This window comes from Ursus arctos, unplaced genomic scaffold (genome assembly GCF_023065955.2).
Source record: "Ursus arctos isolate Adak ecotype North America unplaced genomic scaffold, UrsArc2.0 scaffold_3, whole genome shotgun sequence".
Lineage (NCBI taxonomy): Eukaryota > Metazoa > Chordata > Mammalia > Carnivora > Ursidae > Ursus > Ursus arctos.
Window position 1 is genome coordinate 90,109,944 of NW_026622985.1, and position 15,471 is coordinate 90,125,414.

The 15,471-nt window shown below is 39.1% G+C and overlaps 2 protein-coding genes across 2 annotated transcripts in view; both read left to right on the forward strand.

Annotated features, from left to right (window-relative positions):
* MGAM (maltase-glucoamylase) overlaps positions 1–15,471 on the forward strand; it is a 257,231-nt gene that overhangs the window by 10,081 nt on the left and 231,679 nt on the right. Inside the window, exon 2 of the mRNA XM_057304088.1 lies at positions 11,870–11,919. The gene's annotated coding sequence lies outside the window, so the exon portion shown is untranslated. The remainder of the gene's footprint in view (positions 1–11,869; positions 11,920–15,471) is intronic.
* LOC113265267 (olfactory receptor 9A4) lies at positions 8,764–9,784 on the forward strand. Its single transcript, XM_026512463.4, has one exon. The coding sequence runs from the start codon at positions 8,840–8,842 to the stop codon at positions 9,782–9,784; it is 945 nt and encodes a 314-aa protein (XP_026368248.1). The 5' UTR covers positions 8,764–8,839.

Here is a 15,471-nt window from a genome sequence, read left to right on the forward strand (position 1 = left end):
TCCTATCCCCACTGCCCTCCATTTTAGGTATATGGCATCATACTTTTCATCCTTTTATTTTGTGAATCCCTTGACTGCTTTTTATAGATATACTTAATTTTACTGTTTTTTTGCTTCCTACCTTATAACTCCTGCTTATGGTCTTTCCTTTCTAATCAGAGTCCCCTTTCACACTTCTTGTAGGTCTGGTTTAGTGGTCATGAATTCCTTTAACTTTTGTTTTTCTGGGAAATACTTTATCTCTCCTATTATTCTGAATGATAGCCTTGCTGGATCGAGTATTCTTGGTTGCAGGTTTTTTTCTTTCAGCATTTTGAATATATCATGCCACTCCTTTCTGTCCTGTAACATTTCTGCTGAAAAATCAGTAGATAGTCTTATGAGGTTTCCCTTGTATGTAACTGTTTTCACTTGCTACTTTTAAAACTCTCTCTTTATCACTACTTTTTGCCATTTTAAATACCATGTGTATGGGTGTGGACCTCTTTGGGTTGATTATGTTGGGGGCTCTCTGTGCCCACTCAATCTGGGTTTCTGTTTCCTTCCCCAGATTCAGGAAGTTTTTAGCTAGTATTTCTTTTAATAAAATTTCTACTGTTCTTCTCTTTCTTCTTCTTTTGTGATCCCTATAATGCAAATGTTATTATACTTCATGGTGTTGCTGAGTTCCCTCAATCTAATTTTATTTTTATTTTATTTTTATTATTTTTTTCTCCTGTTCAGTTTGACTGTTTTCCATTACTTTGTCTTCCTGGTCACTGATCTGTCTTTGTGCATCCCCGGTCTACTTTTTATTGCATCCATGTATTCTTTCAGAGTTTTCATCTCTGATCAGATATTTTTATGTTTTCCATCTCTTTGTTAAGAGTCTCACTGAGGTCCTCTACTCTTTACACAAGTCCAGTGAGGATCTTTATGACCTTTGCTTCAAATTCTCTATCATACATATTACTTATCTCTGTTTCATTTAGGTCTCTTGCTGTGATTTTCTCCTGTCCTTTCATCTGGGACACATTCCTGTTTCCTTTGTCTGACTGTTCTGCCTTTCCTTGTATTAGGAGGGTCCACTATGTCTCCTGTTCTTTTTTGTTGTTTGTTTTAAGATTTATTTATTTATTCTATATCTCCTGTTCTTGAAGTAGTGGCCTTATGAAGAAGAGGTCCTATACAGCCCTGTATGGCAATGTGTCTTCATCAGAACCTGGCACTTCAGGGATGTCATCTATGTGTGTTATGTACACCTTACTGTTGTGGCTGAGCTGTTTTTCCTACAGTCTGTTCATCTGCAATGGCTCCCTTTGTGTGTTGTGGGCAGTTTTTGGTCCTTGTGTTGTTACTGGGCCAGTCTGGGGCTGTCTTGAGCTTGAGTTGAGTGAGATCATGCATTTGCCCAAATAGTGGTAACACCAAACTACAAGGGACTTTCCCTGTTTTGTTCCTTGAGAAGGTTTTGTTGGTGTGTGTGGCCTGCAGTCAGGGTAGGTGTTTGCCCCCAGCTCACTGCTGGGGTGTAGTCAGATTGGTGTGTGTGGTTATTGAAATCTCTTTATTTCTGAATTTGAGTTATATTTATCAGTATGAATCTCTCCTCTCTACTCCCCCCCCCGCTCTGCGTGTGTGTATATATACACATATAAAGATATATATACACACATATATGTATGTGTATTTTCTATGTGTCTTTTTAGTGCGCTAGTTCATTGACCAACCCAATAACAATGAGCATGCCCTTTGGGCCCAGATCATGATCCTAAGTGACCATTAAACCATATGAAACAAATGCTTCTGAAGAATTGTCTGATTCCAGGTCTGAAGAAGGAAATCAACTGGATGAGCCTGGAATATTTTGTCACACCAGATGTCAAAGATTACTAGGGACATGTTAAAAGGATTTGGAAGCCAAACTGAAGAGACTTTTTTTAGCCAATATAGGACAAGATGTAGTTTGAAAATATAATAATTACAGTAATTTAAAACCCATTGAATATAGTTAGATTTATGAGTCCCAAATGGTACTTATAAGTTATTAGCCTTCAAAAGTGATTAAGGAACCTTATTCATTATTTTGAGATCTGATAAATGAAAAGATTCAAGTAATTATTTGGGGTAAATGTATAGTAAATGAAAATATCAAAGTATTCTAGATAATTATTGGAAAAATGTTAGAATTACAATATCACCATTTCACTACCCTCAATGAAATACTAGGTTTATACATCAACTGTTTCTTTTTTTTTTTATAATGATTTTTTATTATATTATGTTAGTCACCATACAGTACATCCCCGGTTTTCGATGTAAGGCTCGATGATTCATTAGTTGACATCAACTGTTTCTAATATCATGTGTAAGAGAAAACTAGACCTTATGTGTCTTTTGGTGAAAAAATATAACAATCCTTCAATTTTTTTCTTTCTTTCTTTTCTTTTCCCAAGACAGTGGGAGAGGGGCAAAGGGAGAGGGAGTGAGGAAATTTTAAGGAGGCTCCACGCCTAGTGCAGAGTTCCTGGAGAGACTTGATCTCATAACCCTGAGATCATGAGATGAGCCAGAATCAAGAGTTGGACAGTTCCCTCTCTGAGCCACTCAGGGGCCCTTAACAATCCTTCATTTTATGAAAACTGGTAGAGCTTAGTCTGATCAAGCCTCTGAATTCAGCTGCCAGTTTACAGGAAAATATGTGGAGAACAGAAAGATACATTTAACCTTAATGTGAGGATGAAATCACCAAAATACCGACTGTGGGAAGCTACTGACAAAACAACTTGTGAATTCAACAGATAGATTATAAGGAAAAGAAGGGTGCTGAAGGCATCTACAGATTAAAAGAACTAAAAGGATACATGAAATTTTAAAGAATGGGCAAGGCTAAGGTATAGTGTGTAGTGATGTAAATTTAGGTGGTAAAACCATTAAGAAATGCAGTGAAGTGATTATTGCGAAAACATAGTGACTTTTGGGGAAGTGAGGATTGTAATTGCAATGGAGCATGCAGATCTAGGGGAAGGGAAACCCCCAACTCCAGCCTCTCTGCCCTTCCTCTCTCACCAAAGGTACAGGGATGCGGAAAGTCACAAGCCAGGGGCACAGGCTCACTAAAAGACTGAGACATAATCTATAGGATTGTAGAATGCTGAATGCTTCACTCCCTCTACTCCTTACCACCACATTAGTGGGGCTCGTATATAATAACAGAGGATTACAACAGAAAGAACTGTGAGTCTAAGACCTTGTTTAAGAAGGAGATTCTAACAAAACAAACAATCATATTGGACAAAAAGAGAGAGATAAACCAAGAAACAGATGCTTAATTATAGAGAATGAACTGATGGCTATCAGATGGGAGGTGGATGGGAGGATGAGTTAAACAGGTATTGGGGATTAAGGGGTGCACTTGTTGTGATGGGCATGGGATGTTGTGTATAAGTATTGAATCACTGAATTGTAGAACTGAAACTAATATTACACTGTATGTTAACTAGCTGGAATTTAATAAAAACTTAAAAAAAAGATGGAGATTCTAGGGAAACACAAAGACAACACGTGAGACGAAAATAAGAACAAGAGATTTAATTCACCTGTGACACCCACAGCTACAGTAAACAGTAAATACAACCCAACTCATAGGCAAATAAACATAAAACCTCATATAGAAGACCTGTTTTCCTCACTTGTCTTTTTCCATTATGTAATGTCCAGCTTACATTGAAACATTAAAAGGCATACTAAAACAAACAAACAAACAAACAAAAGAAAACAAAGTGTGAAGAGACAGGGCAAACATGAGAACCAGACTCAGATATGGTAGAAATGTTGAAATGATCAGACTGGTATTTTAAAATAATTGTATGTTTGAACACTACATCAAAAACTAATGATGTAGTATATGTTGGCTAATTGAACTTAAGAAAAATAAATAAATAAATAAATAAATAAATAAATAAATAAATACAAATAATTAAAAAAATAAAATAACTATGTTTAAAATGCTAAGGACTCTAGTAGAAGAGTGGACAAAATGCAAGAGCCAATGGGTAACATCTGCAGAGCAATGGAAACTATAAGAGAATAAAAATGAAGTGGTAGAAAAAAAACAATGTAAAGAAAAATTAAGAATGGCTTTAATGAACTCAGCAAGAGTGTACATAGTTGAGGAAAGAATTATTGAGGTTAAAGATATGTCATGAGAAACTTCCAGAACTGAAATGTAGAGTGAAAAATGAATGAAAAAGATAAAACAGAGTATCTAAGGGTTTTAGAACAATTGTAAAAAGTATATCTTACGTGTCATGGGGTCATGAGGAAGAACAGACAAACTATTAGAAATAATAATGACTAAAAACTTTCTATAGATAACGAGAGGGGAAAAAAGAGAGAGAAAGAGAGGCAAACCAAGAAACAGAGTCTTAACTATAGAAAATAAATTGATGGTTACCAGAGGGGAGGTCTGTTGGGGGATGGGTGAAGTAGGTGATGGGGATTAAGGAGAGTGCTTGTTGTGATGATCAGTGGGTGACATATGGAAATGTTGAGTCACTATAATGACACCTGAAAGCAATATTACACTCTATGTTAACTAAGTGGTAATTAAATAAAAACTCAAAAACAAGAGAATATAAATTAATGCAACTTTTTGAGAGTGATTTGATAATAGCTAAGAATTTAATACTAAAAAGTTGTACAACTTTTCAGATGTGAGAATATTTATTGCAGCAGCAATATAGACATGAAAAATTGGAGAAAATGAAATGTTCATCAGCATATTCGTTAAATAATGATCAGTATTTTCATAAGTGAATATTTATTAAGCCATAACTTTAAATGTGATTGACAGATCATTGTTAATGTGGAAAAGTTTAATAGGCACACAAACATGCATACACACACACACATATATATATAATAAGAAGAAGGTAGCAGGACAATATATTTATTAAAATATCATTTACTTAAAAAGAACATATACAGATTTTTTTTTAAGATTTTATTTATTTATTTGACAGAGAGAGAGACAGCCAGCGAGAGAGGGAACACTGGCAGGGGGAGTGGGAGAGAAAGAAGCAGGCTCCCAGCAGAGGAGCCCAATGTGGGGCTCAATCCCATAACGCCGGGATCACGCCCTGAGCCGAAGGCAGATGCTTAACGACTGAGCCACCCAGGCGCCCCAAGAATATATACAGATATTCTTGTAAGCACACAGAAAAGTACTGAATGAATGCGCTAGAAATTTATAATAATAATTTATAATCGTATTTAGCTCTAGGAGATGGATCAGGAGAGTCAAACAAATGGGGAGAGGGCTATTTGCACTTCACCTTATATCCTTCCTTTCGACCTGTGCTACTTTTATGAAAAATGACATTTGTTTCTTAAATCATAAAACTAAATATTTTATTTTTTTATTTTTTTTAAAAGATTCTATTTATTCATTTGACAGAGAGACAGCCAGCGAGAGAGGGAACACAGCAGGGGAGTGGGAGAGGAAGAAGCAGGCTCCCAGCATAGGAACCCAATGTGGGGCTCGATCCCGGAATGCCGGGATCACGCCCTGAGCCGAAGGCAGAAGCTTAACGACTGCGCTACCCAGGCGCCCCAAAACTAAATATTTTAAATGTGCTTTTGCTGTTTTACTCAGCATCCCAGCCATCCTCACATTTATGTAGTATTTTGTTGTTGTTGTTGATTCTGAATATTGTTTCTTCACTTTCACCCTTCAATTCAAGCAACACGGGAAGGTGACCTGAGAGCATCTTAAGGTTGAGAAGGGAAATGTATAGCTGAATAGCCACAGTTGGATGCACATCGGAAGGCCTGGAATGGGCTGTGGCATTAACAGAATGTGAATTTGGAGTAGGTGGCAGGTCCTCTCTCTCTTACCAGGCTCTCGTAACTGTGGACAGAGGGTATGTGTAGAGAATGTGCAGAGATCCTCTGGGAAAGATGTGCTTCATGAAACCTTGGGGATGAAGAAGAAGATTTAGTGACCTCTAGGTTTTGATGTGTATCTTTTGTAGGCATTAGTAGACTCATCAGCTTGGGGGTAGCTTAGGCTCCGTAGGGATAAATGGAGTCAGGGAGAAGCACAGAGCAGATCAGGGGACTCACTCCTCACAGCTTGGTTGTTGTGATGAGTAAGGGTCTGGAAGGAAGGCAGCCTGGACATTGAGAAATTCTGACTGGGAGTTTTTAAGTTTGCCCAACGCACAGAACTTTTCCAGGATCTAAAATTTGATTACCCTCAGGAGGGAAGACTGAAAGTTTCTTTAGCTTTTCCTTGACTACATCCCTAGTGTGTCTCTGAAAGTGTGCAAATTATTCCTCAGTGTATAACTATCCTTGGGGATAGACAAGGTAGAGAAAGAAGGAGGCAGAGGGAATGAGGGAGGGGGAGATAAGTGGATTCCTCTCAACACTACTTCTGGACATTTTCCCAAGCTCCTGTGTGTGGATGGTGTTCTTTGCCATAAGTGGAGACAGCAGGAGCTTCCCCTGCCTCCTAAGCATGGCTCTTTACTAGCCATGGGTAGCTTGGGTTGATGCCTGAAGAGCAATAGAACTTTCCTGTCCAGTCCCCATCTCTGGAGGTGAGTGTCATTCAGGTATCCCATTTAGTGAAGGAGAGAGTAGAAGAGCATTATCATGAGAGGGTCTAGGCTTGGCTGCCATATAGAACAAGGACACCTAGAGCCTGAAGAGTGAACCAAGGGAGCTACAGAGTAGATGGCTCTCCATCAGATCATCCCTCCATAGCAAAGGGCAGGTTGATGGTGCCTGTGCTGGCAATGGGCACACTCTGCCACCACCTGAATCCCTGCTCTCTCATTTTTCATCCTGTCTTCCTTACATCTGCTTGCCATCTTGTTGGGGATCTCCTGGAAGAGAGACTGCAGGTTGACTGGGCAGTGCTTTGGGGAAGAGTAAATGGAGGGAAAGGTAGTCAGGTTGGATGCTCTTCATTTCTTCATTGATTTCTTCTTTGATCTATTAATTGATATATTCATTTAAAATATTTATAGAATATATACTTTGTCAGACTGTTCTTGTCACAGGTGCTAATACAAGAAGCGTAAAGAGGTTGCTTCAAGGTACTTCATTCTGATGTGGGATTTTGAAGATAAATTAATAAACAAATGCTTACTGTAATTTGAGGTATTGATGAGAGCCATATAGAAAGAAAAATACAGCCTAAAGAGGTTAGAGAGTGAAATTGTGCATGTATTATTTTGGAGAGGATGAGGGGGGAAAGGGTCTGTAGAGAGGATATCTTTGAGCAAAGACCTGCATGTGGTGAGGGAAAGAGCCCAGTCCTTCTGAGGAACTCAGTATGATCTCTATCAGTGTCTTCTAAATTTTTTAAATAATTTTTTTATTATATTATGTTAGTCACCATACAGTATACCCCTAGTTTTTGATGTAAAGTTCCATGATTCATTACTTGCGTGTAACACCCAGTGCACCGTGCAATACGTGCCCTCCTTAATACCCATCTAAATTTTTCATTACACTTTGGCTCTGGGGAAAATAAAAGGTCATAGATAAGCAGATGTGCTCTTTGTGGAATTTTCCAAGTTGCTCAGTGGGACTGACCCCATGGCAGTTCGGTTAGAGGGATAGGCTGCCCATTTGGAGGTCTTGTCTGCATGCTGGAAGTAAAGATTTGAGACCCAGAGAATATGGAGGATTTTGCCTCTATATCACAGGTGTTTTCCTTCTTTCTTTTTTGTTTTTTAAAGATTATTTATTTGTTTATTTGACAGAGAGAGAGAGTCAGTGAGAGAGGGAACACAGCAGGGGGAGTGGGAGAGGAAGAAGCAGGCTCCTAGCGGAGGAGCCTGATGTGGGGCTCGATCCCAGAATGCCGGGATAACGCCCTGAGCCGAAGGCAGATGCTTAACGACTGTGCCACCCAGGTGCCCCATCACAGGTGTTTTCTTGTCTTCTGGTCCCAGGGTGGAGACTGCAGTACAGGTAGGAGTTCTTTCTGTACCCCTTTCGCCACCCCCACCCTGTTGACTATTACTGACCAGAGATACAAAAATTTCGGATTTAGAGATCACTTTCTGGGCTCTGGAAGGGGTCTTCCTTCTTAGAGGATATACATTCACTGAAATGAGAAATGGAGGAAGGCTTTCATCATGAGAATGAGGAGGAAGAAGTGGATAATCCCCTCCAGACAGCCAGCTCTCTAGAAGTCAGGGAAAGACTCACTATTTTGTCTCAAAATAACTCTTATCTTATGACAGTGTCCTAGATAGGTCCCACTTGCTAACTACACTGCAAAGTTTATAATATAATTGAGGCAGAGCTTGACATAAATATAATGTAGCATCCTCTATGTTTAGAGGATAAAAAGAAATAATGAGATTGGCTGAGATTGGGATTTGCTATTCTTGTAACTGTTGAAATTAGCAGGATTTTGCAGGAATGGATAAAGGAGGCAGAGAAAACACTTTAGGGCATTCAGAGATGGAAGTGTTCATGGTATAAATGTGGTCAGGAAAGTAGAGGGGGTGGCAGGTCAGAGCAGAGTTGGACGGAGGATGGCCGGTGAATTGAGAGGCAAGAGTAGAGATGGGGTGGGTGTGTTTTCATGCTAGGGTGTGGTGTTGGTGGCTATTGCTCATCTTCTTGGGCATTTACATTTACCTTCAAATTTATTTATGTCCTAGATACAACATTTGACACCAACTTTGTATAGAAAATAGTAGCATTATGTTGTAGAGTCTAGGTGTCGGATATATTTCCTCAAATTGGAGTTGTCCTTAATCTTTTTGATATCAGAAGCCTGTTTTCTCTTCTTTGCTCTTTAGGTTTCATAAGAAACAAGACTCAGAACTAAATGTTGGCAAATCACTCTAGTGCCACTGAATTTTATCTCCTTGGCTTCCCTGGCTCCAAAGAACTACACCGTCTCCTCTTTGCTACCTTCTTCTTCTTCTACTCAGTGACATTAATGGGAAACACAGTCATCATTGTGATTGTGTGTGTTGATAAACGTCTGCGGTCCCCCATGTATTTCTTCCTTGGTCATCTCTCTGCCTTGGAGATCTTGGTTACAACTATTATCGTGCCTGTGATGCTTTGGGGGTTGCTGCTCCCTGGGATGCAGACAATATCTCTGGCTGCGTGTGTCACCCAGCTCTTCCTGTACCTGTCTCTGGGGACCACAGAGTTTGCATTGCTGGGCGCGATGGCTGTGGACCGTTATGTGGCTGTCTGTAACCCCTTGAGGTACAGCATCATTATGAACAACCGCACCTGCCTCTGGGTGGTTGTTGTGTCATGGATGTTTGGGTTCCTTTTTCAGATCTGGCCAGTGTATGCCACATTTCAGCTTACCTTCTGCAAATCAAACGTGGTGAACAATTTCTTCTGTGACCGAGGGCAATTGCTTAAACTATCCTGCAATAATACCGTTTTCATAGAGTTTATCCTATTCTTAATGGCTGTTTTTGTTCTCTTTGGTTCTTTGATCCCTACAATCATCTCCTATACGTACATCATCTCCACCATCCTCAAGATCCCCTCAGCCTCTGGGCGGAGGAAAGCCTTCTCTACTTGTGCGTCCCACTTTACTTGTGTCATTATTGGCTATGGCAGTTGCTTGTTCCTCTATGTGAAACCCAAGCAAACACAGGCTTCAGATTACAATAGGGTGGTTTCCTTGATGGTTTCGGTGGTTACTCCTTTCCTCAACCCTTTCATCTTCACCCTCCGAAATGATAAAGTCATAGAAGCCCTTCGGGATGGAGCGAAAAGATGCTGTCACCTATTTAGTAACTAGTCCTGTCTTAATTATTGTGAATTCTAGGATGCTCTGAAAAGTACTTACTCATCTTTTAGCTGCATCATAATCATCATCAAATAATGTGTGTGCAACAAAAGCCTTTTAAGTATGGCCATCTGGGGCGTCTGGGTGGCTCAGTCGTTAAGCGTCTGCCTTCGGCTCAGGGCGTGATCCCAGCGGTCTGGGATCGAGCCCCACATCAGGCTCCTCTGCTGGGAGCATGCTTCTTCCTCTCCCACTCCCCCTGCTTGTGTTCCCTCTCTCGCTGGCTGTCTCTCTCTCTGTTAAATAAATAAAATCTTTAAAAAAAAATTAAGTTATGGCCATGGTTTTTAACATGGTTGTTTCTCAAAAATTCGCCTTATTATAAAGTTATATATATGGATACAGCTATAGATATACACACCGTTCTGAAGTTATGGTACATTTTACAATAAAACTTTCAAAATTAAATGGAAAAATAATATGTGTGATATTTAAGTTTCTGAATAGAAAAAGGTAGAAAAATATTCTCCCACTGCAGAATGGAATGACTACTGGATTCTAGGTCATCTAAATCATCTAAAATGTCTGTGCTTTAGGTTCTCTGATTGTGTAAGCTTCCTATTACTTCCCTGGCTCAAATATATTCTCGCTCTCTCTCTCAATCTCTTTCAGTCTCTTTTTAGCAGATGCAGCAATACTTTATTCTTTCAAGTCAATGAATATGACATTTCTAATTTCAGTGACGGAAATGCAGACCTAAGGTGGTGCCTTTCAAACTTTAACATGCATTTCTATCACTTGGGGATCTTGTTAAAATGTACATTCTAATTTAGTAGTCTGGACGAAGCCTTGATAGTTACATTTCTAACCAGCTCCAGCTGATGTTGATGCTGTTGTGGGGGTAGGGATTTCCTCTAACCTTGATTTCCTGTCCCAAAGTTCTGTTGCCTTAGTACTTCTCTGCATATTTTCCTGGCTGGCAGAATTTAGAGAACGAAGACATTCTGCAATTTGGTACACTTTGGAAGTGGTTTTTTAAAAATTCAGACACATCTGTAATTGGTGGACTTCCTCAGCGTGCGGGAGGAAGAGCTAGATAAGTTGGCATTCTCTCACCTGACAGCACCTACATCATATTGCCTGCTGCCACAAAGGATGTGGGACATGGAGCTGCTGTTCCAGGAGCTGATATGACAAGGGAGAGCTGGCCCTGCTGGGTCCCTGGGCTCAGTGGGGGTGAAGAGAGGGCAGAAGAGGAAGCAGCCTCTTGTCCCTGTCACATTCTTCAATCCTTCCAAGGTCCATGTTACCTGGCGCCTGCTTCCTGTCCCTTTCAGTTGTTCATCCTTTCCTACCTACTTTGTTTCCTGATTCCTCTTTGTTGCTCTCTTCCTGTGGCTCCAGTTCCCCCATTCACTTCTGGGTTCCCTATTACCTTTCCCCCTCACAGACCCAAGCTTAGTGTGCTGTCATCCAGCTTCCCACCAGGAAGCCCTTGTGCCACTTTCCTAGCACCACCAACTTCACTCACCCTTTCCCTAATCAGCCTGACTTTGGTCCCAATCAGCGATTCCATTTCTTATGTCACAAGCACAGTTTTATCCAGTATGGCATTTTTGTAATAATGAAATATAGATAACCAAATGGGATATCAGTAGGTGACTGGTTAAATAGTTTCATTCATACAATGAAATATTATGCAGCTATAAAAAGAATAATAAAGCTCTTTCTGTAATGATAAGAAATGATTCCCAAGCCGTATTAAGTGAGAAAAGCAAAGTACATTGAACTTAGTATTTACTTTTGTATAAGAAAGGAGTAGAAATAGTTTATATTTATATTTGCTTGTGGACAGCATCATAAGAAATTAAGCAGTGGTTACCTGTAGGATTGTGGTAGTGGGAATGGGCAGATAGAATGGAGAAAGAACAAGATTTTTCACTCTTTGCCTTCTAATATTCTCCTTATTATTTTTGTAATCATGTATAGGAATTGCCTATGAAAATAATTGCATTTTGTTTATGTGTTTTAAGGGATATAGTAATTCAACCTCTCTTCTTTTTATTTATTCATGTATTTGTTTTTTCTTTTATTCAGGAATACCTGCTTATTTATATGAATGCATTTCTCTAACTGAAAGATATGTGGTAAGTGGAGACTTCTGTTAAATTAAAATATTTTGGGAAATATTTCTGGAGCATAACATAGAAGCTAGGAACTCAAGAAGACTATCAGGAGAAGGAGGCCTGTGTAGAAGTGACTATACACTTTCTTGAACTTAAGGCCTTGGTTAGTAAGCCTGATAGGGAAGAAATATCACTCTCAGGAAGGAGAAGAGGCTGTCCCATTTTAAAGAATCTTGTTCTGACACACATGCTTACCTGTGTACTATGTAGTAAGTGCCAGAGAGACCTATCCCTCTAAAGCTCCATACTCCAAGGCAGTGTAGCACAGAGGTTAAACACTGGAGAAGCCCAATGCCTAAACTCCCTTATCCCCAACTTTGCAGGCAATAGCTTTCTGCTGTGCTGGGTATTTCTCTCTACCTCCAAAAATTGATTATAGAAATGCTTGGTTTATATGTATAATGCAAATAATAATAATAATGATATTAACAACCAATATTTCATAATTATGCATGTCAGGAGCACCTTTCACATCTAGCCCTAGGGATTCCCTGTTGATTTCACCAGAGTGACCTACTTGGCATCCAAGTCCATACACGGACAACCCAGAAGTTCTGGGTAGTTACTCCTGATTGGATGTAATTTGACCAATGAAAGTGGAAAGTGGTAGATAATTTTTCCCCTTTTCCCCTCTGACGGACAGTGATGAGACACAGATTATACATCTTCTAAGGTGAGTAATTCCAAAGATCAAGCAATTTGTTGTACTTAATGGTAGCAAGCTTGATAAAACATCCTTTTATTGGTTTTACAGCCTTCTGTTTTTTCATATCTTTTGTCACTCATGCCTGCTCTCATGGACTGTATTCCCCAGTGAATAGCTCATAAGTCCTTGGCCTCCTGAGGAACCCAAGCTAAGAAATACTGCTTAAGTCTGGCACTTAATTCTTATAACTAAACAAAGAAGAACTCATTTAAATCATAAAACTCCCTACTGTAATTACTATTATTACGCAAGGAACTCTGGCATAGAGACAGTAAGTGACTCACCCAACGTTATTAGTATACAAAGGCCCAGGATCTAAACCTAGGTGGTCTGGCTCCTGTTTATTCTCTTAACCACCATGCTAGATAGCCTACACTGCTAAATCATAAAATGCTATGTATATCTTTATATGAGCTACTTGTTATTTATTCTTGTATCAATCAGGATAGTCTAAGTTATATCATGGTAACAACTAATCTCAAAATTATTGTATCCCACAACAACAAATGTGTATTTTTGTTCTCATTATTTGTCTGCCATGGGTCAGTTGCTCCTCTGCTCCTTATCAGTTTTATTATAGTTTAGGCTAATGTGGCAGTCTCTAACTGGAATTTGGCTGGTCCTGAGATAGTGGGGAAAGAGTATGGTAAAGCATGGTCAGATTTCAAGTAAGTGAGAAGGTCAAGGCTGCTGTCAGTAGGAATGCCTAATTTCAATCCAAAACTATAAAATTATATATATCTGAAAAAAGTAACATTATATGTTTAAATTTTCTTTATTATAGTCTGTTTCTTCTGTAACCTAGATATATACTTATAAGTAGGTTAAAGAAGGGAAAAATTGCACAGAACATTATTTTCAATCATCTGGGGAAACTGGACATCTACATGCAAAAGAATGAATTTGAACCCTTACCTCACACCATGTACAAAAATTAACTCAAAATAGATCAAAGACCTAGATGTAACAGCTAAAACTATAAAACTCTTAGAGGAGAAAACATAGGGAAAATTTTCCTGACATTGATTTGGTACCAACTTAATGGATATGACACCAAAAGCATAGGCAACAATAGGAAAATTAGAGAAATTGGACCTCATGAAAATTAAAATCTTTTGTGCATCAAAGGACACTATCAAGAGAGTGAAAAGGCAGCCTACAGAATGGGAGAAAATGTTTGCAAATCACATATCTGTTAGGAGACTTGAATCCAGAATATATAAAGAACACTTACAACTCAACAATAAAAGGCAAACAATCCGATTTAAAAATGGGTAAATAATCTGAATAGACATTTCTCCAGGGAAGATATACAAATGATGAATAAGCACATGAAAAGATGCTTTACATCATTAATGATCAGGGAAATACAAATCAAAACCACCATGAGATACCACTTCACACACAGTAGGATAGCTGGCAACAAAAGGTTGGAAAATAACCAGTGTTATTGAGGACGTGGGAGGATCCCGTATACGCCACTGATGGGAAGGTGTCATGGTATAGCCACTTTGGAAAAATTTTCAGTTCCTCAAATAATTAAACATACAGTTATCTTATGATCCAACAATTTCACTCCTAGGTATATACCCAAGAGAAACAAAAACATGCATCCACACAAAATCTTGTTCATGAATGTTTATAGTATCATTATTCATAATAGCCAAAAGATAGCAACAACCTACATGCCTATTAGCTGATGAATGAATAAACAAACAATGGAATATTATTCAGCCATGTGAAGGAATAACTGATATGTGCTACAACAGGGATGAACCTTACAAACATTATGCTAAGTAAAAGAAGCCAGTCACAAAAGGCCACATATTATATGATTCTATTCATATGAAAGTCCAGAATAGAGAAATATATAGAGACAGACAATAGACTAGTGGTTGCTTAGGGCTAGGGGAATGCAGGTAGGTCAGTGATAGCTAAGGGGTGCAGGCTTTCTTTTTAGGTGATGGTTGCAAATATCTGTAAATATACCAAAAATCATTGAATTGTGCACTTTAAATGGGTGAATTTTGTGGTGTGTGAATTGTGTCTCAATAAAGTTGTTAAAAGTAGTATGTTAGATGGTGAAAAAGTTCTGTGAAGAAAAGTGAACTAGGAGTGTACAGGACCATCTATTGAGGGGTCCTGAAATTTTAAGTAGGGTTGTCAGGGAAAGCTTGATAGACTGAATTAGTGAGCCGTTTGGATACCTTTTACAGAACATTCCAGGCATAATGAACAACAAATGGAGAGGTCCCTGGGAAGGCATAGATAAAAATGCTGGAATGGAGTGAGCAAAGGGGAGTGTAAGAGAAAATGAAATGAGAGAGGTAATCAGGATTTAGATCCTATAGAGCCTTGTAAGCTTTTTAAAGACTTTGCCTTTTCCAGGAGTGAGTTGGAAACTATTGCAGGATGTTGAAAAAGAGTGACAGAATCTGTCTAATGTTTTAATGAGATTATTCTGACTGCTACGTAGACAGTTGATTAAAGGACAGTAAGAGAGAAGGAGGGAGACCACTTAGGAGCTTATATCAGTTAGCTACTGCCATGTAAGAGCCAAGCATAAAACTCCAGTGGCATACAACAATAAACTTTCATTTTTATGCATTAGGGTTTCCGTTTATCCAGACTAGGCTCAGCTGGAGGCTCTGCTAATCTAAGGTGGGCTTGTGTACGAGTCTAAGGGTTGGATGGCAGTCGGCTGACCTAGGTTGGGCTCACACTGATGTCTCAGCTGGGGTATCTCTCCTTCTCTTCCTGGTACCAGCAGGGTTGCCTGAGCCCTTCTTGCTGTGACAGTGGCAGAA